Source organism: Paramisgurnus dabryanus, chromosome 3 (genome assembly GCF_030506205.2).
Source record: "Paramisgurnus dabryanus chromosome 3, PD_genome_1.1, whole genome shotgun sequence".
Taxonomy (NCBI): Eukaryota; Metazoa; Chordata; class Actinopteri; order Cypriniformes; family Cobitidae; genus Paramisgurnus; species Paramisgurnus dabryanus.
In genome coordinates, this window is record NC_133339.1 from 37,762,981 (window position 1) to 37,786,910 (window position 23,930).

Consider the following 23,930-nt stretch of genomic DNA (forward strand, 5'->3'; position numbering starts at 1 on the left):
CGTGCAGTAGTGATTGACAAATAACCTGACGAGTTACAAAACAATATGAACGTGAACTTGGGAGGCCCCTGAACTTGAGAGGCCTCTGGGCTTCACAGGTAAGCCTGTGCATTAAGGCGGCCTTGGTTCTAAATGACATAGTTTTGATTCTTATTTTATTGGTTTAGATGCTTCTACAGACATTCAGCAAATAAATGTTAATATATAAGTTTGAACATTTGTCACATTTTTCTTAAATTGAGAACAAATAAATTATTCAATAGAAATGTGAATTATTTTTAAATGTTTAAATATAATTATAGATGCATCAATAAAAATCAAGTAGCCTATTTGGCAAATCGAGGTTAACAAATGTTCCTAAAAAGGCACGTCTTTTTTAGGTATACTATATATATATATATATATAATGCAAAATAGGCCTATAATCCACGATATAAGTTGTCTACAAAAGGATTTTGTAGATGGGTTTCGGTTCAGCTAGATGCAAAAAAGAAAAACAAAAAAGCGAATTATGCGTTTGAAAGATGGTATTACCTATACCACCGCCATTCGCTCAAACAACTTGATAGAAGCGCAAATAATTCGCATTTTGTTTGTTTATTATTCTTTTTGCGAATCTTGAAAAATATTCCCTTCACGTTTGGATCGAAACCCAGCCACAGTAACCATTTTTCCATCACCATGATTTTATGCGCATTTTGAAGCATCAAAACGAGTGCTGGAAACGAAAAAATTTCGATTAAAAACCCCTTAATTCGCAAAAAAATAAAAAAAAATGGTTTTTGACCTATGCGAAAAAGGTAAATGCGAATAATTGGAGATGGAAACGCATTTGCCGAATTAATTGATGTAGCAAACAGTAAACCCACGGAACTGCTGTTTCCGCTGTCGGTGTCTTTACCATATATGGGGCTCGAGGCCGTCGCAATGTCCTTGCTGTTAATGCCTTCATAAAAAATGCCGAATTTCTTCTTCTGTGCACAGCATTCAGCAATTACAAGCTGCACTGCTAATAAATTAATAACTTATCCGATTGTGACTGCATGCAGTCCGGTCTCCATTTTCTAAGCGTGCCTTGTTTTGTTTACTGTTGGTTACTACACTCTAAAAAATAATCCGTAAAAAAACGGATAATGTCCTGGCAGAAAATTACCGGTACATTTTCCGTTATTTCACAGACATTTCCGTTTATTCAAAAACAGAACAATCCGTAGATTTACAGAACATTTTCCGTAGGCTTTAGGGACACTTCAATCTGCCTATGAAACGCAACAATGGTGACAATCAACAACAAAGCTTTATGCCGCAATGCATGCTGGGTACCAGGATTGTAGAAAACTCTTTCTTAACATTTACTCTCACCATTGTTGAGATTTGTATCCAAAATGTTGATGTGTCTGTGAAGCAAAATATACAATTGATACCTTACCTCAATGTTATTCAATACAGTGTCTTATTAGATCAGCATAGTGTGTAACTCCTATACACTTCAGTTTTTTATTCTTATTTTATCACTTCAGTTTTTATTCTTATTTTATCACTTCATATTTAAATGCTAGGTAGCATAACTTAAAAACAACCAAGCTCAGATGACATAATAGGCACTTCCCTTACTCAAGCAACAAACAAGTTGTAACTGCTACAAGCAAAAACACTGTTGTAATGTTAAAAGAGCAGAGTCAGTTCTGGAAGGTCAAGGGACAAAAGCCTAACTAAAGGGAACACTAATCACCATAGTGGTGACTTCAAATGAATCTAAAACAAACACAAACTGTAGATTTAATGTGATAAATGTTGTGGTAAATATATATTTGACTTACATGTCATGTCAGAAAGAAGATTTGTCTACTAAATCACATGTGTCGATGCTGGAATAGTTGAACACTTGTATCTTGTTCTGACAGCATTTGTTTAGAAGTTAAACATCATCCATGTTAGAAAAGAACTCTGCAAGCAAGCTGTAATTTTAGGTTTCAAACAGAGATGGTGATAGAGAGGCAAAAGTGAAAGATTGCAGCAGGAGTTGTTGCACCCATAATGCAACATGTTTTTTAAAAAAAACGGATAAACGCCTGTAAAACATAAATACGGAAAATTCCTTCAGATTTACACAGAACTTTGTCCGTTTTTTTACGGATTTTTTTTAGAGTGTAGGTTACCAATACGTCACTAGCTCAAACAACTTGATGTAAACTCACCTAATTTGGCATTTGTTTTTCTTTTTTTGGGAATCTTGAAAAGATTCGCTTCACGTTTGGATGGAAACCCATGCACTGTCTCATCTACACACACACACGCACGCACGCACGCACCCCCCCCCCACAAATCTTCAACCAACTTGTAATGGGGTTGAATATATAAAGTTCCCTAATTGCATAGTAATACATTTCGTGCACTGCTTATTTTTATTACATTTTTAGGGCGAGTTGGGGCTGTGCAAAGAGATTGTTAGGTAGGTTTCTTAACCTACATTAACCTACATTTTTTGCTAACCAAGCTTAGCTTACAATAGCCAACGCTTCCTCAACATTCATAGTCACTAAAAATAATTTAACGGCATGCAAAAGGTATTTTTTGCAGGATTATTTTACTGTAATGCAATGTTTATAAACTCTTATAAATAATTCTTAGTAGGCTTACAACTTTGACTTTGCTTTTAGGCCTTTGTGTCTATTATCTCATAGCGAAGATGGCCTGTTAATGCAACCTAATAAATAATTAATACGTGGCGCTGTCCAGTGCTGAAACAAGCGGATTATAAAACAATACGTTTAGTTTCTTGCTTTTTTCAGCAATCTCCAAAAAGAAATTTTGATTTATTTTATATCTGAAATGTTTCATAAGTTTTACTGATAATATTTAGCCTATTAAAAATGTGCAAATAGCTTACACATTGATGCAGTATATGCTGCTTTCCATTGACATTGTATTTCACGGACGAGATTACAACGAGAAACTTTGAAATACTCCGCGTTAGTTTACAGTAAATTACAAACCAGCCTGGCGTTTGACATAAATTAATATAACTGGAAAAATTCACCCAAAACTTATAACAGACGTATTAAAATAATGGATTGTTTTCTGCTGTCCATATGTAATGCATATAATGCATAACTCCAAAAGGTTAAGAGTTTACATTGTAATACACTGTATGAAATAGCGCTTTTAGCGTCTGCCAAATGAATAAATGCAGAAAGGCAATGATTTAAAAATTCTCTTTCTTTCTTGGTTATAATTATAATAGGGTACATTTTGTTATGCTGAGTTAAATAAAGAACTACGTTATAACATAAAAAACTTAACTATTGCCTAGATTATTATTTTGACTTAACTTACATTTAAATTAAACCAAATGTGAATAAAGCCATTTTAACAGGATTGCAACTAGAAGGAAATGTTTTTTTTTTAAGGTAATAATTGCACATTACCACTTTTACCTTGCAAAGCTGCAGTATTATCTATATCTTGAGACTTGAATGAGACCGCCCATCGACCTTTTTTTTGATAAGCACTGCAGCTGCAAAGATAATACACCCATTTTCCCCTTAAGGCGTGGTAAGACTGAAAGAGCTGAGTGAATTTTAAAACAAGCTTATTAATGATTTATACTTTATTAAAAAGACAGATATAAGATACAAAGTCCTTCGAAATATATACATGTGTTTGTATTTAACGATTTGAAATATGCGTTTTAACGCGCAACGTTACCACTTAAATGTCGGACAACAAAATTAACAACAAAACACTTTGCCGCTTTCTGTCTTTATTCACTGCTGTTCAAAAAGTGGAATATGATGTGCCTGTGGCAATCGACCAAAATTTGACAGGTCATATTTAAGGGTCAGTTTAAAAATCAAAACCCCCTTACAGTTCACAGCATTTGCTGCAAAATAATAAAAAAATCCGATTTCTGGTGTTTTAAAATGAGCTTAGATTACATAAAAACATTATGTTATTTACCAAATAATTTTTTTAGCGTTAATGTGTATTGACCGTTAACATTTACTGATATATAAACTGTTTTACTATATATTATACTCTCACATTAATTGAAAATAGTATATTATTACTATTATTATTTAATTTATTTGAAGCAAATGAAAAGCTATCTAGTTATGAGTGTTAACCCTGTTGCCAACATCTGTTTTTAATATAATCCAATATTTCATATAAGCTTTTAGTATTATTCTTTTCTAATTATTCATTTAGCTGTTTTCTAGTTATTCTTATCTAGAGTACATCAACCAACTTTTACAAAACCAATCAAAGTTGTACAGGATGTTACAAAATAAAAATGTTTAAAGAATACTTTATAATATTATATTTTTAAACCTGTCATTTTTAAAAGACAGGTTCGTAAATCACGATTGATAAACTCTACTACAAGTACAGTTTTCTCATCAGCTTTCTGTGATATTATGCAAGTTGTGGATATAAATCAGTATGAATTAAGTGCAGGGGAGCTTTTGTCAGAGTTCAATTCTACGTGTGTGAATGTTTTAAACACAGTTGCTCCAGTAAAGGTTTTAAAATCAAATGTAAGAGCCGAGCCGTGGATTGATGACAACATTCGCTCCTTGAGGCAGCTCTGCAGAAGAGCAGAGCGTAGATGGAAGAAAGATAAACTTCATGTGTCTTTAGAAATATTAAGGGAGTCACTGTTAAAATACCAAAAGGCATTGAGAGCAGCAAGATCCAGCTATTTTACAAAACTTATTTCAAATAACTACCATAGACCAAGAACTCTTTTTACGGCTTTTAACTCTATTATAAATCCACCCAGTTATGAGCATCCGGCAGTATCAAAGGCTCTGTGTAACGATTTTCTTACATTTTTTGTCAATAAGATTAGTGACATTAGATCGGGTATATTCTGTCTTTCTATTGACCCTTCTATCTCTATAGCTTGTGTGACAGAATTCAAGAAGTTTGAACCTCTTTCGCTCTCTCATCTACAAGAAATAGTAGGTCAGCTAAAGTCGTCAGGTTCCATTATGGATGCCATTCCCTCATTTTTTTTAAAACAAGTATTTGATGCAGTGGGACCTTATCTTTTAAATATAATAAATCGATGTCTGGAAACCTGTACAGTACCAGAAGAGCTGAAACATGCAATAGTGCGGCCACTTCTAAAGAAACCAAATTTAGACTTAAATGTTTTGGCAAACTTTAGACCTGTTTCTAATTTACCTTTTATTTCAAAGATTTTAGAGAAAACAGTGTTGCAACAACTGCAGAGTTTTTTGGATAAAAATAAGGTTTTTGAGATTTTTCAATCAGGTTTTAAAAAGTATCATTCGACAGAGACTGCACTCCTGAAGGTCCTAAATGATGTTTTAATATCTGCTGACTCTGGGGTTAGTACCATACTTGTATTGCTTGATTTGAGTGCGGCGTTCGATACAATAGACCATTCTATCCTTCTTGCCCGCTTAGAGCATTGTGCGGGTATTGCTGCTCTAGAATGGTTTAAATCTTATCTGTCAAATAGGAAGTTTACTGTTAACATTGGGGAATATTCGTCAGAGGCGGCCGCTCTAACATGTGGTGTTCCTCAGGGATCTATTTTAGCTCCCATCCTCTTTACATTATATATGCTCCCATTAGGATCCATTTTTAGGAAACATGGGTTGTCATTTCATTGCTATGCAGAAGACACCCAAGTTTATTTACCCCTTAAACGTAATACTGATGGCTTGGAAACACTTAGGGTTTGCTTATCTGAAGTGAAAGACTGGTTATCATTAAACTTCCTTAATTTTAATGAAAATAAAACTGAAACAATAGTTTTTGGTGCTATAAACTCCCCTAATCAAATAACATTAGGTAATTTAACTATACCTGCAAAGCCTTGGGTCAAGAATCTGGGTTTTGTTTTTGATGATGGCTTAAAATTTAATAAGCAAATAAACACAGTGGTTAAATCATGTTTCTTCCAGTTACGTCTTTTAGCTAAAGTTAAACCTGTTCTATCTTTTAATAATTTTGAAAGATTAATTCACGCATTTTTAACATCAAGACTTGATTACAGACTGTACAAAATGCGGCGGCAAGACTTCTGACAGGAACAAAAAAACGAGACCATATTACTCCTGTACTATACGCTCTCTGCACTGGTTACCTGTACGGTACCGGGTTGATTTTAAAATTCTCCTTTTAGTATTTAAATCTCTTAATGGTCTGGGCCCGGTTCCCCAAAACGTTCTTATCGCTAAGTAGTTCTTAACCTATTCCTTAACCTCTCTCTTAACTCTATGGCACGGTTCCCAAAACGTTCGTACGCTAAGTATATCTTCTGTAAGTCACACTTTCGTAAGGTTGGTCTGGACCATTCGTAAGCTCTCTCTTACCGTTGTTTGAGGGCAAAACGCTATCGCCGCAGTCTTTAGAAATCAGCGCAGCGCAGTACAAGTCAAACTATGGTATGCTTACAATGATTTTATGTTATGGACATTTTTAAGACTTATAATAAAATATGTTTGCAATGGATACAGGACTATTTATGCAGTTGACTTTATTTGGTATCAGAACTAATGAATCAAAGACGGCGCCGGTGTTTGTTCCTCATTGAAGTCTGTTCCCGATATGTTTATTGCGTTTTCATCACCTTACATTTATAATTTATTTAGAAAGATTAAAGATTTCAATTGGTTACACTAAAAAGCAATAATATCATGTATTCTATTATACAATTTATTAAATATTTCATATTTGACAGTTTTATGTCTTTTAACATATAGCCTGTCTTTTTCTTTTCTTTTTTCTGTACTGTTTGTTTTAAAAATGTTATGTTTCCAAACATAATTATTATATATCAGGGACGTCACTAGGATTGGAAGACAGGGGGGGCTCAGCCCACAGAGTATTTGTAACTTGTGTTTGCAAAATTTTTGCACTCACATCTGAGTTACAATTATGTCAACAACCAGTCAAGAAACCAAGATGTTAACAAGTAAAACATGACAGACATATCCTCCTCTTCCATTTCTACTCTGTTAAATAAAAGTTACTGTAATGTTAGCTTTTAGACACATCAAAGCTGCATGGGGGAATTTAGGCCAGACTTTGCTCCTGATTAGTTATTCTATAAGCAATGACTTAAATGCTATCTGCAAATTGGTCACATGAAACATCCAAAATGTCCATAAACAGAGGTCAGACAGCTAAAAAGTTGGTAAGTTAAACAAATGAGAAAAAGCAGTACAAGAAATAGAAAAAAATTGGCATCACTGCATACTTTACCAGGTAAGCTATTGACCAGGGCTCTCAAGTTTTGAAGACAGGCAAGAGTGACACCCCTCCAAATACCCCCCCCCCCCACCACCCCAAATATTATTTAACTATTAGGTTGTATACTACTAACCTTATTGCAATCCACTATTCCATTGTATTCCCTGTGTGTCATATATGGGACTAGAAAATGTTCATTTGGGAATGGAGATTTTTTACAATGAAGACTTCCTGATTCATTATTCACTGTGTAAATACACGTACACATTTCCAGTACAAACACATCATTTTACTGTTTGCATTTCTATGCTCACATAGAAACCTTAGCCAAGGATTTTTTTTGACAAAATAAACTTTTAACCAGAAAATAAGATAAATGTGTGTGTTCACATAAATGTAAACATAAACCGGATTTGCTAATCTTATAGGTTAATATTATTAGTTGATAGCCACTGTGTTAATCTGGAAATTATACAGATCTAAAATTTAGAAAAGGGGAATGACCAACAAGTGATCTACCTTAATACTGAGTTGTCAAGATGCATTATGATGTGGTTTTCAGGACAGGGTTTAGATTAAGCCAGGACAAGGCCTTAGTTATATTAGGATGTTTATGTAGTTTTTACAAGCACAAAAATATTACAGGTGTGCATCTTGAGACAAAACAACGTGACTGATGTATTTTAAGATATGTTAGTGCAAGCTACTTTTAGTTAAGAACTAAAACTCAAACAGGCATTTTAGTCTTGAATAAGACTTAAGCCCTGTTTGGGAAACAGCCCCTATGTCTATACTGTAGGTCAGGGGTCTCCAACCTTTTTATAAGCAAGGGCTACCACAATGGATAAAACAATCTGGATGGGTACTTACTACTTTCTGATATAGTTTAATCAAAACGTTTTTCTTTTACTTGTTGTTTTATTTTACTTTACTTGTTGATACGTTTTAGTATTGTTTAAAATGTTAAGATAGGTAAACCAAGCCAAGCTAATATTAAAAATACCATGTTGAACCCTCAAAAACTTACTAGGAATACACATTATACTACCATACCAAAGACAAATACACAGGTGCCTTACACTTTTTAAAAGGAAGGAGTTCAAATGTTAAAATATTAATATTTTAAATGAAATGAAACAAACATATTTAATAAGCTATAATTTAATTATATTATTAGATTTTAAAAAAGCTATTTTACTGCAAATATAAGGTGAAATGCCCATTAAAAGCTCAATTTGCACGTTTGATCCAGTTTTTCCACAAAAAAAACTAGTTTTATAAAAGGATACACTTCACAATCACCTGGTGTTTCGCTGCATGAAATGATCTGCCTGATGCGTTCAGTACAACAACTGTACATAATGCAATGCATCACGCCAGCACATGACTTTAAAACCTGTTACGTTAATAAGCAATATATAGACGCGTGCTTTTACTGGTGACTGACCTGCTCCCTTCCTGGAGAATATTTCTGTGATTGATTTTGCAGCATCTCGCTGCGTCTGTCTCTCTCTCTCTTTCACATGTCAACCTGAGACGACTGCACGGCGGGTCAGAACAGCCGCCAGGTCAACATGGCCAGTCCGCCCTGCACACACCTTGTACTACTGATGTTCGCTCTGCTCGGCCCCCTGCGGATTGATAAACGCGCTAAATCCATGCTGCTGACTCAGATCAGGGGAGGAGACGAAACTTGACGCAGCATGACGCCTTTCATTGGTTGTTGCGTTAAATCTTACCCAGATACAATAGTGCTATTTTCTGATTGGCTATTGTGTAGCCTATTTCTTTTTTTTTGATTGGCTGATAAGTGGCAGGCTCTAGGGGATACGCGCTTGATTCCTGCCGGTTTCCATAGTGAGAGCGGCGCGACCAGATAACTTTTGTGCGCTGCGGGCCTGCGGCATATATTAAATATATTATAAATAGTTTTCTGCGTGAGAAATACAATGTGTGGCGGGAGTGCGTGACAAAAGACCGAAATGAGTGACTGTCACGCTCAATGCGTGACACTTGAGAGCCCTGTCATTTAGGGGGGCTTAGGAACATTTTGGGGTAGCTTCAGCCCCCCTAAAATAGGCCTAACGACGTCCCTGTTATATATTAAACATATAATATGATTCATACTGTAAAAATAATTGACTTATAATCAAGAACAGTCAAGATACATTACATAAATGCACACACATACATCTCAGTAGCCATTAAAACTTTCAATGTATATAAAGAATAAACGTATAATGTCATAAAAATGCTATAAAAACACTACACTAAAGGGAAACATAGGGGGAACAGACTTCCACACAACACCGGCCGCGTAACTGTTTAGTCCATGCCAACTTTTTATTCGTCAACCCTTAAACCTTTTGACATTTTGCCTGACGTGGCTAAATAAAAAAATCGCCTTCCAAGACAACTCATTATGGAGCTGCTCAGACCATATTCTCTATCTAACTAGGTTGCTTTTTATTGAAAACATTAATGGTAAGCAATACCGCATTAAACAGAAATACTGCAGCTGCTTGCCAATCAATTCTGATTGTTAAGTACATTAACATTCGTATAAAAGTGTATTACATATTTTTTTAAAGTCAAAACCCTTGTCAAGAAGCGGCACAAGTGGCACAACGGGATAAGGAGGGTGGATAAATAGCGAGGGATACCCGGTTCGTCTACCCGTATTACTGACAATTTGATCATTTAATTAATAGTCTATATTTTACGTATAAATTATGTTAAAATAAATGTGACTGGAATAATTTGAGTAATGTTCCATTTGTATATAACGTGTTGTCTTTCTTAACGACATAATGCACATTCGCGTGAAGTGGAAAATCGATCCCTGAGTGATCGATCGCAAATAATTCAGCACCTTCACTTGGGACAGCGCCATTGTACGTCGTTCTTAGAGGCTGCGTGTTAAGAAGCTTCCTAAGAGACACTTCGGGGAACACACTTAGGAACATCAACAACTTTGGTAAGATATATCTTTTTGAGTCTTCTTAGCACGCTAAGAGTGAACGTTATCGGGGAACCGGGCCCTGGCCCCTCCTTATCTCTCCGATTTGTTGACTGAACACTATCCAGTCATGTCTCTTCGGTCAGCAAATCAGAGACTGCTACGTATTCCGAAAACAAAACTGAAAAATAAGGGAGATCGTGCTTTCTCGATAGCTGCCCCCAGACTGTGGAATGCGTTGCCTGTTAGTATCCGCTTTTCTCCTTCCATATCGGTTTTTAAGGTTAGGTTGAAAACTCACCTTTTTGGATTAGCATATGGTCTAGGATGAAATATGTTGTATATTTATCTTGTGTTTGTATGGTGTTTTACAGTTGTGATTCTTTTTTTTTATCTATTATGTATAATTTTTAGAGCTTTTATTGATGTGAAGCACACTGGTCAACTAGTGTTGTATGTAGTAGTGCTATACAAATAAAGTGACATTGACATTATAGAATTTATTGACACAAATAGTTTTAAGAGGACATAATCAAACGTACGTTTAGAAAAAAGTTTGCAAGAACAAAAACATTTTTTTTCTCTCTAACTTTCCAACTAATTTTCTAATTTAATTTTTAGTAGCCCAGCCATTATTATCTTGAAACTGAAAATTATAGATAGTTTAAGAAATAGTTTATTAGCCATTGAAATTTGAAATGTTAAATGTTTAAAATAATGCCGAAATACTCTAACAATTGATTATTTATATTTATGCCTATTAAAGATGCTTTTATTCATATTGTATTCAAGACATGTATATAATCGGTGCATACATTTTATTTGATAATTTTAAGTGTTCCCCTGGGAGTCGAACCTATAAACTTTGGGCATTATTATAGCGGCATGCATTGATAAAATATTAAGCCCGTATGAGAAGGGTAATGTAATTGTGTTGTGCTGTGTCTTATAAACATCTATTAAAAATTATTTTAAAATGTCTGAAGCGGCAGCGAACCCATAAATGTAAAAAATCACAGAATGCACTGAATATTAAATATTGAACATTTATTTGCTTTAACACAGAAGAACAAATGTTTTGTTGAAACATCAGATGTCAGATTCTCTGTTTATCAGTCAAAGCATTGTTGGTCTCTAGTGGTATTGTCTCCTAAGAGAGGCGTTCACAACAGCGAGGAACTTCTGTAAAGCAGCCTGGACATCAGGGGTGAATGCAGCTCCCAGTTGTGCAGCGACAACAATGGTAATGCAGTCAGCCAACAGCTGTGGATGGACACAGATGATGTTATATAGAAATACAAGTTTATCAGTGACAAGACTGCTAAGAAATAATGTATGATTTAATGGATGTTTAATTACCCTGAAGTTGTCAGGGTCTACGTGGAGTTTCTCAGAGTGCAGCACACTTAATTCGGCATATGTCTCTTTGATGTTGTCCAAGTTCTTCAAAGCTTTCACCAATCCACCAACGACAACTTTACCGTGAGCAGCAACGTTTGGGTTTCCCAGGATGGCAGCGGCGTTGTACAGGTTTCCAAACTTACCGAAGTAACGCTGGGTCCAGGGGTAGACGACAAGGCATCTGAAAGACACAAAGGAGAAACACTCAGGTAAAATGTTAGAAGTTTAAAAGTTAGTTGTATTAGTTTGGTTTTGTAAGTGTCAGGGTTTGATACCTTGCCAATGCCTGATGACCAAGGGCATCGAGGTCTACTTTGGAGAAGATGTTCTGAAGAGTGGTGCGCTCAAAGTCTGTCCACTGAACCATGTTTGCGACTGTGGAGTTTCACACAAGTGTCTTTAACACAAGCTTAGAAGTCCTGTGAACAGATAGCTTCTCTCAGAAACTTTTAAATGCGCATCGAAACCACGCCTCTTGTCGTGTGCAATCCAAGATATGCTTATCAGATTTGTGGGTTTTGATGCTGTGTTGTGTTTAATACTCTACATTTAAACCATTTCAATACAAAAACGGTTATTTTTAAATTATTTGAAAGAATGTACGTTTTTTTATTTGTTTGGAAACACACGGAATTTTTAAGAGTGGCACTGATTTTGAAATTTTGAATATATTGTCAAGGCGTTAACATTTAATTAGATGAATACATTGTTAACATTTTATTTAACTAGTACATCAAATACAAAAAATGAAAGAAATGTTGTTGTTAAAAATCACTTAAACTTCTAAAAATGTCACCAAATACATAGTTTAAGAGAATGGCCCTTCATGTCATTCATTAAATTCAATGCTATTAATAAAGTGAAAGATGATAATGGCAAACGACCAAAATTTGATGAGTCAAGTCTAGGAGGGACTTGGGTTTATCTTCTGCCTGACAGCAGTATAAAAAGCCAAACCCTCTTACTGTCAGCTCACAGGAGTTTGCTGCAAAGTCATCCTTCCACAATGAGCCTCACTGCCAAAGACAAAGCTGCCGTCAAAGACCTCTGGGCCAAGATCTCAGGAAAGTCTGATGACATTGGTCACGATGCTCTTTCTAGGTAAGCTGATTTATAATGGCTCTCGTTTATTATTATGATCTGTCTAGACATATATTTAGTGTTGAATGCTTTTATTCTCTACAGGATGCTGGTGGTTTATCCCCAGACCAAAACCTACTTTTCTCACTGGAAGGACCTGAGCCCCGGTTCAGCCCCTGTGAGGAATCACGGAAAGGTTGTGATGTCTGGCGTTGCCCAGGCTGTCGAAAAAATCGATGACCTGACTGCCGGACTCCTGAGCCTCAGTGAGCTTCATGCTTTCCAACTTCGTGTTGATCCTGCCAACTTCAAGGCAAGTGCAATAGAAAGAATACAAATTATTATGTTACGATTTCTGTTATATGCTCTTAGCCAGACTAAACTCCTTTGTTCTTGTTTTTCCTGTAGATTTTGTCCCACAACATACTCGTGGTTTTGGCCCTCTTGTTCCCCACTGAATTCACCCCTGATGCTCATGTGGCTATGGACAAGTTCCTCTCTGCCCTGGCTCTGGCTCTGGCCGAAAAGTACCGATAAGCACTTGATAGTGTGTTCACTTCAGACGCATCAGACGAATGCCAGCATGAATTTTCTGTCTTTCTGTGATGCAAAATAAATGCTTGTTAAATTTGATCTCGACTAAATATCTTATTTAATGCTTTGAACAAATGAAAAACAAACAACAAAACACATAGGCCTATCAATAAAAATACATCTGTGTTGTCCTAAACAAAATATCACAGTCTGAATACAAAATTCGCAATGGTGCATATACACTTCACATGTTGAGAAAATTATTACTAATTTTGGACAACTTAAAATGTCTTGTTTAAATGACCAAAAAATAAATAAACAAACGTGCAACTCAAAAAGAAAAGTTTTTATTACATTTCGTGGGTTACTTCTTTAATTTTTCAAACTAAAACAACAAATAATAAATATTTAATACATACTTTACTTTATAGAAAACGTACTTTCTGGGTTTTAATGGAGTGTACTTTAGTAATTAGTTTGTAAAGTTTAGATATGTTTTAGATTAAAATTTCTGCCGGTGTTTTCTGAGCGTAAACATCGTGCTTAGGCTACATGAAAACAGTTTTCAAAATTATTGTATTAACGCTACAATAAGTTAACAGTTGACAATTACTATTATATTAATTATATTTTATAAATAGCTTTATATTATTACAATATCTACCTTCTTTGAGCGGATGATCTTATCTGGAGTGTTAACCCTGGTGCCAAAGTCCCTTTATAAAAGAAATCCTGCAAGTAAGCTTTTTGTATATTAATCTTTATTTGTTAAAATAAAACACATCAAACAACTTTTACTAAACCTACACTCTAACTGATGGACTACATTTGGACAACTTAAAATGTGTTGTTCAAATAACAAAAATAAAATAAAATAAAATAAATGTGCAACTAAAAATCAAAAGTTTGTATTACATTTCACGAGTAACTTATCAAAATTTACAAACTAAAATAATAAATAAATAATTATATATTATAAATAGCTTTATATTATTACTATTAATATTGATCTTTTTTTATAGTCAAATTAACTTATCTCGTTATAAGTGTTAACCCTGTGGCCAAAAGCCCTTTTAGAAATAATCCACTATTGCAAATAAGCTTTTGTATATTTTTCTTTATTTGCTCATCACATCAACCAACTTTTACTTAACCTATAATATGTAAAAAAGATGCTAATAAATAAATGCGTTTAATATAATTACTACTAAAACATGAAATATGTTGTTTAACCTTCGTTGTTATCTTTGACATTTTTGCAAAAAAAAAAAAAAAAAACCAAAAAGAATTTAATAGCGTGAAAATATTTTTATTTTCTTTCTAATAACAACATTACATCGAGGCATATTTACGTTATTTGAGGCAAATAAAACGTTTTCTATGTATGAATGTTAATGCTCTTTTTAAAATAATCCAGAATTGTATGCATTTTGCTTATTTTCTTTATTTGCTTAACTAAAGTATACAGCAAATTTTAACAAACATTTAATAACATTTAAACATTTAAAAAGTTTGTTTAATATTTACTTTTTTGAATCATTAAATGATTGTACGCATGACAAAAACCTTTTAAAGGTTTTAAAAGTACATTTAGAAAGCACTTTGCAAGAGCATATTTGTTCTTTAACATTTTCTTATATAATTGTCAGTAGTGCACATAATTAAGCAGCAGTCTTATAATTTTAAATGTGTCATCGTGAAACTGAAAATTAATTTTACAGATAGTTTAAGACTACAATTGAAATTTAAAGAAATTCTTCAGCTACGTGTTTACAATCTAGCAAAACCATACTCTAACAGTGGTTTCATTTACATTTATATATTTAAAACATGCTTTTATCCAAAGTGCGTTAAAGAAATTTGATCGGTAAGTTTTCTCCTAGGAGTCAAACCTAAACTTTGCGCTTTTTTTAAAGTTGCATGAATTCATAAAATGATGAGCCCGCATGAGAAGGGTAATATAATTGTGTTAGGTTGTGCTGTGTTTAATAAACCTAATCTATTATAAATAACATATACCAATATTTGAGTTTTGTTTTAAAATGTCTAAAGACGAAGCAAACCCATAAATGTAAAATATCACAGAATGCACTGAATATTAAATATTGAAACATTTATTTGCTTTAACACAGAAGAACAAAATGTTTTGTTGAAACATCAGATGTCAGATTCTCTGTTTATCAGTCAAAGCATTGTTGGTCTCTAGTGGTATTGTCTCCTAAGAGAGGCGTTCACAACAGCGAGGAACTTCTGTAAAGCAGCCTGGACATCAGGGGTGAATGCAGCTCCCAGTTGTGCAGCGACAACAATGGTAATGCAGTCAGCCAACAGCTGTGGATGGACACAGATGATGTTATATAGAAATACAAGTTTATAAGTGACAAGACTGCTATGAAATAATGTATGATTTAATGTTTATTAAATTACCCTGAAGTTGTCAGGGTCTACGTGGAGTTTCTCAGAGTGCAGCACACTTAATTCGGCATATGTCTCTTTGATGTTGTCCAAGTTCTTCAAAGCTTTCACCAATCCACCAACGACAACTTTACCGTGAGCAGCAACGTTTGGGTTTCCCAAGATGGCAGCGGCGTTGTACAGGTTTCCAAACTTACCGAAGTAACGCTGGGTCCAGGGGTAGACGACAAGGCATCTGAAAGATACAAAGGAAAAATACTCAGTTAAAATGTTAGAAGTTTAGAAGTTAGTTTAAAAAGTTTGGTTTTGTAAGTGTCAGGGTTTGATACCTTGCCAATGCCTGATGACCAAGGGCATCGAGGTCTACTTTAGAGAAGATGTCCTGAAGAGTGGTGCGCTCAAAGTCTGTCCACTGAACCATGTTTGCGACTGTGGAGTTTCACACAAGTGTCTTGAACACAAGCTTAGAAGTCCTGTGAACAGATGGCTTCTCTCAGAAACTTTTAAATGCGCATCGAAACCACGCCTCTTGTCGTGTGCAATCCAAGATATGCTTATCAGATTTGTGGGTTTTGATGCCGTGTTGTTTTTATTACTCTACATTTAAAACCATTTCAATACAAAACGGCTGTTTTTAAATTATTTGAAAGAATGTACGTTTTTTATTTATTTGGAAACACATGGAATTTTTAAGAGTGGCATTGATTTAGAAATTTTGAATATACTGTCAAGGCGTTAAAATTTAATTAAATGAATAAATTGTTAACATTTTATTTAACTAGTACATCAAATACAAAAAAGAAATATGTTGTTATTAAAAATCACTTAAACTATTTAAAATGTAACCAAATTATTGGCTTAAGAGAATGGCCCTTCATGTCATTCATTAAATTCAATGCTATTAATAAAGTGAAAGATGATAATGGCAAACGACCAAAATTTGATGAGTCAAGTCTAGGAGGGACTTGGGTTTATCTTCTGCCTGACAGCAGTATAAAAAGTCAAACCCTCTTACTGTAAGCTTACAGGAGTTTGCTGCAAAGTCATCCTTCCACAATGAGCCTCACTGCCAAAGACAAAGCTGCCGTCAAAGACCTCTGGGCCAAGGTCTCAGGAAAGTCTGATGACATTGGTCACGATGCTCTTTCTAGGTAAGATATTGGCTCTAGTTTTTTTTTTTATAATGAAATTAACTGTTCTGAATTCAGAAATATATTTAGAATCGAATGCATTTATTCTCTGCAGGATGCTGGTGGTTTATCCCCAGACCAAAACCTACTTTTCTCACTGGAAAGACCTGAGCCCCGGTTCAGCCCCCGTGAGGAATCACGGAAAGGTTGTGATGTCTGGAGTTGCCCAGGCTGTCGAGAAAATCGATGACCTGACTGCCGGACTCCTGACCCTCAGTGAGCTTCATGCTTTCCAACTTCGTGTTGATCCTGCCAACTTCAAGGCAAGTGAAATAAAAAATACATCCAAATTATTATATGCTCTTAGCCAGACTAAACTCATTTGTTCTTGTTTTTCCTGTAGATTTTGTCCCACAACATTCTCGTGGTTTTGGCCCTCTTGTTCCCCACTGAATTCACCCCTGATGCTCATGTGGCTATGGACAAGTTCCTCTCTGCCCTGGCTCTGGCTCTGTCCGAAAAGTACCGATAAAAGCAATTGATAATGTGTTCACTTCAGACGTGTCAGACGAATGCCAGCATTAATTTTCTGTCTTTCTGTGATGCAAAATAAATGCTTGTTAAAATTTATCTCGACTAAATGTCTTATTTAATCCTTTGAACAAATAAAAAAAACAAACCACAAAACACATGGGTAGGCCTATTAATAAAAATACATTGGTTTTGTCATAAACAAAATGTCACAGTCCGAATACAAAATTCCCAATGGTAATATTGCATATACACTGCAAATGTTGAGAAAATTATTACTAATTTTGGACAAATTAAAATATGGTTTTCAAATGACAATAAATAAACAAATAAATGTGCAACTCAAAATTAAAAGTTTATATTACATTTCGCGAGTTTCTTCTCAAAATTTTCAGACTAAAATAATAAATAAAATACACTGTAAAAAATTAGCTGTAATTATGCAGCTGGTTGCCAGTAACTTATTGTAGATGATAAAGACGGAAAATGTTTAATGTTCATTTAATTTTGAACAAACTGTTGCCAGTAAATAACAAATGTAAAATCTACAGTAAGTTACTGGCAGCTAGTTGCCAGTAATACCCAGTAATACTGTCATTTCTACAGACTCTTTTTACAGTGTAATTATATATTATAAATAGCGTTATATTATTATATTTAACTTTGAGTCAAATGAACTTATCGTTATAATTGTTAACCCTGTTGCCAAAATCCCCTTTAGAAAAAATCCACTATTGCAAACAAGCTTTTGTAAATTATTCTTTATTTGCTCATCTAACACATCAACCAACTTTTACTAAACCTATAAAATGTAAACAAGATGTTAATAAATAAATGTGTTTAATATAATTACTACAAAACATGGAATATGTTGTTTATCCAATGCTTTTAGTGTATTGACCTTTGACATTTTTGCAAAAAAAAAAAGAATTTGATAGCGTGAAAATATTTTTCTTTTCTTTCTTATAACAAAAATAAATCGAGGCATATTTACGTTATATGAGGCAAATTAAAAGTTTTCAAAGTAGGAATGTTAATGCTCTTTTTAAAACAATCCAGTATTGTATGCATTTTGCTTATTTTCTTTATTTGCTTAACTAAAGTCCTAAAGTATACAGCAAATTTTAACGAACATTTTATAACATTTAAAAAGTTTGTTTAATATTTACTTTTTGAATTATTAAATGATTGCATGCACGACAAAAACCTTTTAAATGTTTTAAATAGTACATTTATCAAGCACCTTGCAAGAGCATACAAATATTTGTTCTTTAACATTTTTCTTATATTGCCTAATTGTCAGTAGTGCACATAATTGAGCAGAAGTCTTATAATTTTAACTGTGTCAAACATTAATTTTACAGATAGTTTAAGACTACAATTGAAATTTAAGACATTCTTCACAGTGGCTGCGTTTCAAGAAAACCTAGAGTATGGCAAAATTTCACCGTACAAGAAGGCCATTCCCAAACAACGAACCTATGAACACATTATGTGTGTACAAAATCATACTAAGATTACACGGATGTACACTTACAAACAACAATACGGAAGCAATACAAATGGAAAACAAAAATAGAAACTGAAAATTATGGTTGTTTAATAATGCTTTTCACATGTTGTAATTTTAAGTGCAACTCCAGCAACAGACACACTAAAACAAGATAATATTAAAACAAAACATACTGTGATCTCCCTTCACAAATCTTGTCATGAAAACCGCCAATAAAACACACAAAGACTTTTAAATGATGTGATAGAGCACGGCTAAGGTTAACCAACTACACTAAATAAAACTCTTAGTAAAACAGGGCTAAAAGCCAAAACAAGTCTTACCTTTTGTCGTCGTGCAGTTTTCATTGAACAAGTAGGGGAGACCGGGGCTGGTTGTCCGGTTGTCACAGTGCTTATTCCAGACATACTACATGGCACTGTGGTACAATTTTGATATCAATTTGTTAGCCTTTAATAGCTTACTCATTTGCACTTGAAATTTTGCTGAGCAGACACAAAACATTGATGTTAGGAGACAATTTTTTATTTTTATGGGTCAGAGTAAATTTTTATGTTGGTGTTGTTTTTGTGTTGAAATCTTGTAGGATATTAGTAATTCAAAAACAAAACACTCATTAAAAAGCTAAAAGTAGTAGCTTTATTTTGAGTAATCTTTAAGCGATCAAGTCAAAGCGGTGTGGCAGCTAGCTTATCATGTTTGTCAAGAAGTCAGTTGGGGATGGTTGTCACAGCTTGCGGGGTTGGTTGTCACATAAGAATATTGGACATGTAGACCTTTTAAGACTGTTTGTGTGTTTGTTTGATTTTGTTTGCTGTTAAAATAAAATAAACAAAGCATTAAATAAAGAGGTTTTAACACTAAACATTATTTCATTTTATTTCTCAACACAGTAGACAATAGGCTTTATGCCCAGCTGCGCTACTTCCTGAACTTCAGCCAGCTTCTTGTTTCCTGTCTTCCATTATTGGACAAACTGATTAATCCAGGTGTGCCTGACCTCAGTAGTCACAACAACAATAATCAGACACACCTGGATTAATCAGTTTGTCCAATAATGGCAGTCAGGAAACAAGGAGCTGGCTGAAGTTCATAGTATTCAAGTAACTGATCACCCACTTTAATCCCATTGATTAAACATAAGGGGCATTAATAACAACTATCATAGGGGTGGATTCATATTTAAACCCCGTGATGGGGTTGGTTGTCACATTGTGTCAGAGTGTCTTTGATGGTTAATTACTTCCTGTTACAATACATTCTAAAAGTAAAAAGTATACACATTTAAAGCCAAGACTCCAAAGTTTCATTTCATGTAGGAATTACAGCTGAAAGATTTTTTGAAGATGAGCAATTCATGCAGGAGTAAAAATTGTGACAACCAACCCCGGTCTCCCCTAACGTTCAAAAACATATTCAAAAATGCGCGCAAATAATTAATACAATTCACTTCGACGGCGTTACAATCCCATTGGAAAACAGAACATGTTTATTTATCCTCAGATAACAAATCATATTACTTCTGGAATAATATCCATAGCGCGAGTGTGGGGGAGAACCGTGAGTTTGTTTGAATGTTAAAACAAAAAAGGATTTCACTTGCGAAAATAGAGATTATAAAAGCAGCGGTCATCAGACCTCCTGCAGAAGGAACCCCACTATTATAGATTGTGTTCAACTTCAAGCTGCCCGGCAAGAACGACAGGCTTATGACATCAAAGTATCGGAAGAGTTTGCTTTCGAACAGCTCTCGCGGCTCTTCGATGTCATTCGCCTGTAGGTTCCTATGTTACTAGCATGAAGTCGAACACACGTGTAAATTATCCCTCTTAGTGATGTACCAATGTTCAGATATGTTCTATTAAAAATATTTAAAATGATCTTTAATGAGCATCATTATAGCCTGTTGATTTCTGGTGTTTTGTCTGAATGCTAGGTATGCCCAGCCCTTCCTATGTGGGCCCTATTGTCGGTTCAGCAGTAACAACATAAACAAGCCGCTGTCGTGGTCCACATGTATCTTCCGGTAAACCCCCCTTACGAAAATTAACCATGGTTTTACTATATTACAGTTAAAACAAACAAACCAAAAAACATGGTTACTGTAGTAAAACCATAGTAACTACAAAATATTTGACAATCATGATTTTCAAAAGCCATAGTTAAACCAGTGTAGTAAAACCATGGTTCGTAAGGGCCGCTAAGAATAAATAACAACAAAGTTATTTAAACATTGTTTATTTATATAACAAGCAAAAAACAACACATAGATAACATAGGAAACCAAAACATTTGTTATTTTTGACGAGGCATTTGTTCAAGAGATCAGTTTAGCAACTAGTCATACCATTAAAAAAACGAATCCGGAAGTAAAGCTCGGATCCAGACGTGTATCGCGTCAGCCCATGTGCGAACCGTCTATATGGGTTTGTCCATGGGTTCCACTATGGCCCCACCTGGGTTAGCCCACATGAATTTGATATAGAAACTGAGTGGGGCCCAGCTGGGCAACACGTAGGGCCCATATTGCCCCCACCTAATGAAGCCCAGATATTTACCAGGGCCCAGTATGGGTTTTTAATTGGTACTGGACTGGTCCCTTATTATGTAATTATTATACTTTTAATGCTTAATTCTAATTTACTTTAATATACAATTCAAAATTGAAAACCGATAAAAGGAACATTACTTCAGTTCGGCAAATATCAGTTTCAGCATAAATATTTAACAGTTTATTCATCACAAAACACGAAGGAGGTGCAATATGAGAAATCAAAGAAAAAACTGTACAGGTTCAATATCTCAAAATACTTTGTCAATTTATTAATTTAAATAATTTATAACACTTGCAATGCTAAAATAATCATCAACATTTCAAAACTGCTAATGCAGGAAATGACTAATAATTTAACATAAGACTTAAAATAAGCATTGAAAGAAGTCAAACTCTAAAAATACTAAAAAACCGACACAAATATTGCTCACTGTTCTGGAGATGGTCTTAATTCTGATCATCATTTAATCTTTGCTCAAACGTTTTATGAAGAACTTCCAAAGCATCCACAGCCAAACTCATTAAATGTCCTTGCACGTTTGCTTTGATTCATCGCTGTGCAGTCCGTGAACTTGCACATTTTCTAAAACCACACATCAGAATAAATTACAAGTGTAACATTAAGTTGACTCCTGCTGCTCCGGTTGAAACTGTATCCTTGCGCCTGGAATTCTTGAAGTATAAATGTTTACCATCTTTATCGTTTATAATTTTAAAAGTCCGCCTATTTTAGCAAAGATTATATAAAATATGATATTATATTATGTGAAAAATTAAAAACATTGGAAGCAAGACTACTTTATCAAGCGTAATGTGTCGTAGTAGTGAGCAGATCGTTATGAGGTCTCCTTATATGAAACACCTGACTCCACTTATCAGCTCCTTCCAGAATATTTGAAACATTTCTTTAATTACCACACTAACAAACTGATGCACTTTCTGACATTTCTTATTTTCCCTCATTCTCAGCTGTGCAAATTAAAATTAATTATTGATAAATTCATAAGCAGGTAAACATTATAAATATGACAATTAAATGTAAAAAAGAACGCATTTTAATTTAAAATGTTTTATACTGATCAAATCATATCTGTTATATAATTTGCTCTTTGTTTAAAGGTGACAATCAACCAAAAGTTATTATTTCAAGATTTTAAATGTATAAAGATGTATTTCAAGGATAAAATTATTTTGCCAACATAGGTGCCATGAGGGCCCCACATTATCATCCCACATGGGCAAACCCAGATGGGACCCACATATATGGCCATGTGAAGCCCATGCCCACATGTAACCCATGCTGCCTAGATGGGACCCATGTGGGGCACACATTTCAATGTTGGCTGGGTGGCAACTGCCATACCCTGCCATATGCAAACGCCGGCCCTGATTCTTCAGCTACGTTTTTACAATCTTGCAAAATTATACTCTAACAGTGGTTTCATTTACATTTAAAAGATGCTTTTATCCAAAGTGTGTTAAAGGCATTAAATCGGTAGGAGTCAAACCTAACCTTTGAGCTGTTTTAAAGATTCATAAATTCATAAAATGATGAGCCCGCATAAGAAGGGTAATGTAATTGTGTTGTGCTGTGTTTACTGTTTAATAAACCTGATATTATAAATAACTTATACCAATATTTGAGTTTTGTTTAAAAATGTCTAAAGTAAAAGCAAACCCATAAATGTAAAAGATGACAGAATGCACTGATTATTAAATATTGAAACATTTATTTATTTCAACACAGAAGAACAAAATGTTTTGTTGAAACATCAGATGTCAGAAACTCTGTTTATCAGTCAAAGCATTGTTGGTCTCTAGTGGTATTGTCTTCTAAGAGAGGCGTTCACAACAGCGAGGAACTTCTGTAAAGCAGCCTGGACATCAGGGGTGAATGCAGCTCCCAGTTGTGCAGCGACAACAATGGTAATGCAGTCAGCCAACAGCTGTGGATGGACACAGATGATGTTATATAGAAATACGAGTTTATAAGTGACAAGACTGCTATGAAATAATGGATTATTTAATGGATGTGAATGGTAAATTACATTGAAGTTGTCAGGGTCTACGTGGAGTTTCTCAGAGTGCAGCACACTTAATTCGGCATATGTCTCTTTGATGTTGTCCAAGTTCTTCAAAGCTTTCACCAATCCACCAACCACAACTTTACCGTGAGCAGCAACCATTGGGTTTCCCAGGATGGCAGCGGCGTTGTACAGGTTTCCAAACTTACCGAAGTAACGCTGGGTCCAGGGGTAGACGACAAGGCATCTGAAAGACACAAAGGAGAAACACTCAGGTAAAATGTTAGAAGTTTAAAAGTTAGTTGTATTAGTTTGGTTTTGTAAGTGTCAGGGTTTGATACCTTGCCAAGGCCTGATGACCAAGGGCATCGAGGTCTACTTTAGAGAAGATGTCCTGAAGAGTGGTGCGCTCAAAGTCTGTCCACTGAACCATGTTTGCGACTGTGAAGTTTCAGACAAGTGTCTTTAACACAAGCTTAGAAGTCCTGTGAACAGATGGCTTCTCTCAGAAACTTTTAAATGCGCATCGAAACCACACCTCTTAGCAGGCTATTGGATG

General features: G+C 34.8%; 5 protein-coding genes across 5 annotated transcripts; 2 read left to right on the forward strand and 3 right to left on the reverse strand.

Moving 5' to 3' along the window:
• Positions 1-11,290: 11,290 nt before the first annotated feature.
• On the reverse strand, positions 11,291-11,999 carry LOC135749685 (hemoglobin subunit beta-2-like). Its single transcript, XM_065268632.1, has 3 exons — positions 11,866-11,999; positions 11,549-11,771; positions 11,291-11,452 (listed from the first exon to the last, which is right to left on the reverse strand). Exons 1-3 carry the CDS (start codon positions 11,955-11,957, stop codon positions 11,324-11,326), a joined length of 444 nt encoding a protein of 147 aa, XP_065124704.1. The 5' UTR covers positions 11,958-11,999; the 3' UTR covers positions 11,291-11,323.
• A 572-nt stretch (positions 12,000-12,571) lies between these two features.
• On the forward strand, positions 12,572-13,227 carry LOC135748919 (hemoglobin embryonic subunit alpha-like). Its single transcript, XM_065267627.1, has 3 exons — positions 12,572-12,691; positions 12,776-12,983; positions 13,079-13,227. Exons 1-3 carry the CDS (start codon positions 12,597-12,599, stop codon positions 13,205-13,207), a joined length of 432 nt encoding a protein of 143 aa, XP_065123699.1. The 5' UTR covers positions 12,572-12,596; the 3' UTR covers positions 13,208-13,227.
• Positions 13,228-15,347: 2,120 nt separating this feature from the next.
• LOC135748139 (hemoglobin subunit beta-2-like) lies at positions 15,348-16,087 on the reverse strand. Its single transcript, XM_065266606.2, has 3 exons — positions 15,949-16,087; positions 15,632-15,854; positions 15,348-15,535 (listed from the first exon to the last, which is right to left on the reverse strand). Exons 1-3 carry the CDS (start codon positions 16,038-16,040, stop codon positions 15,407-15,409), a joined length of 444 nt encoding a protein of 147 aa, XP_065122678.1. The 5' UTR covers positions 16,041-16,087; the 3' UTR covers positions 15,348-15,406.
• Positions 16,088-16,661: 574 nt separating this feature from the next.
• LOC135747013 (hemoglobin embryonic subunit alpha-like) lies at positions 16,662-17,281 on the forward strand. Its single transcript, XM_065265898.2, has 3 exons — positions 16,662-16,770; positions 16,865-17,072; positions 17,153-17,281. Exons 1-3 carry the CDS (start codon positions 16,676-16,678, stop codon positions 17,279-17,281), a joined length of 432 nt encoding a protein of 143 aa, XP_065121970.1. The 5' UTR covers positions 16,662-16,675.
• Positions 17,282-23,164: 5,883 nt separating this feature from the next.
• On the reverse strand, positions 23,165-23,851 carry LOC135746169 (hemoglobin subunit beta-like). The gene is made up of 3 exons (XM_065265082.2): positions 23,713-23,851; positions 23,396-23,618; positions 23,165-23,293 (listed from the first exon to the last, which is right to left on the reverse strand). Exons 1-3 carry the CDS (start codon positions 23,802-23,804, stop codon positions 23,165-23,167), a joined length of 444 nt encoding a protein of 147 aa, XP_065121154.1. The 5' UTR covers positions 23,805-23,851.
• Between the last annotated feature and the right edge of the window lie 79 nt (positions 23,852-23,930).

Excerpts from the sequence above, each read along its gene's own strand:
- LOC135749685 (XM_065268632.1), bottom strand. The coding sequence starts at position 11,957 with ATGGTTCAGTGGACAGACTTTGAGCGCACCACTCTTCAGAACATCTTC. Across the intron at positions 11,772-11,865 it reads GGTCATCAGGCATTGGCAAG|ATGCCTTGTCGTCTACCCCT; the intron begins GTATCAAACCCT and ends TGTGTCTTTCAG. Across the intron at positions 11,453-11,548 it reads TAGACCCTGACAACTTCAGG|CTGTTGGCTGACTGCATTAC; the intron begins GTAATTAAACAT and ends GTCCATCCACAG.
- LOC135748919 (XM_065267627.1), top strand. The coding sequence starts at position 12,597 with ATGAGCCTCACTGCCAAAGACAAAGCTGCCGTCAAAGACCTCTGGGCC. Across the intron at positions 12,692-12,775 it reads GGTCACGATGCTCTTTCTAG|GATGCTGGTGGTTTATCCCC; the intron begins GTAAGCTGATTT and ends TATTCTCTACAG. Across the intron at positions 12,984-13,078 it reads TTGATCCTGCCAACTTCAAG|ATTTTGTCCCACAACATACT; the intron begins GCAAGTGCAATA and ends TTTTTCCTGTAG.
- LOC135748139 (XM_065266606.2), bottom strand. The coding sequence starts at position 16,040 with ATGGTTCAGTGGACAGACTTTGAGCGCACCACTCTTCAGGACATCTTC. Across the intron at positions 15,855-15,948 it reads GGTCATCAGGCATTGGCAAG|ATGCCTTGTCGTCTACCCCT; the intron begins GTATCAAACCCT and ends TGTATCTTTCAG. Across the intron at positions 15,536-15,631 it reads TAGACCCTGACAACTTCAGG|CTGTTGGCTGACTGCATTAC; the intron begins GTAATTTAATAA and ends GTCCATCCACAG.
- LOC135747013 (XM_065265898.2), top strand. The coding sequence starts at position 16,676 with ATGAGCCTCACTGCCAAAGACAAAGCTGCCGTCAAAGACCTCTGGGCC. Across the intron at positions 16,771-16,864 it reads GGTCACGATGCTCTTTCTAG|GATGCTGGTGGTTTATCCCC; the intron begins GTAAGATATTGG and ends TATTCTCTGCAG. Across the intron at positions 17,073-17,152 it reads TTGATCCTGCCAACTTCAAG|ATTTTGTCCCACAACATTCT; the intron begins GCAAGTGAAATA and ends TTTTTCCTGTAG.
- LOC135746169 (XM_065265082.2), bottom strand. The coding sequence starts at position 23,804 with ATGGTTCAGTGGACAGACTTTGAGCGCACCACTCTTCAGGACATCTTC. Across the intron at positions 23,619-23,712 it reads GGTCATCAGGCCTTGGCAAG|ATGCCTTGTCGTCTACCCCT; the intron begins GTATCAAACCCT and ends TGTGTCTTTCAG. Across the intron at positions 23,294-23,395 it reads TAGACCCTGACAACTTCAAT|CTGTTGGCTGACTGCATTAC; the intron begins GTAATTTACCAT and ends GTCCATCCACAG.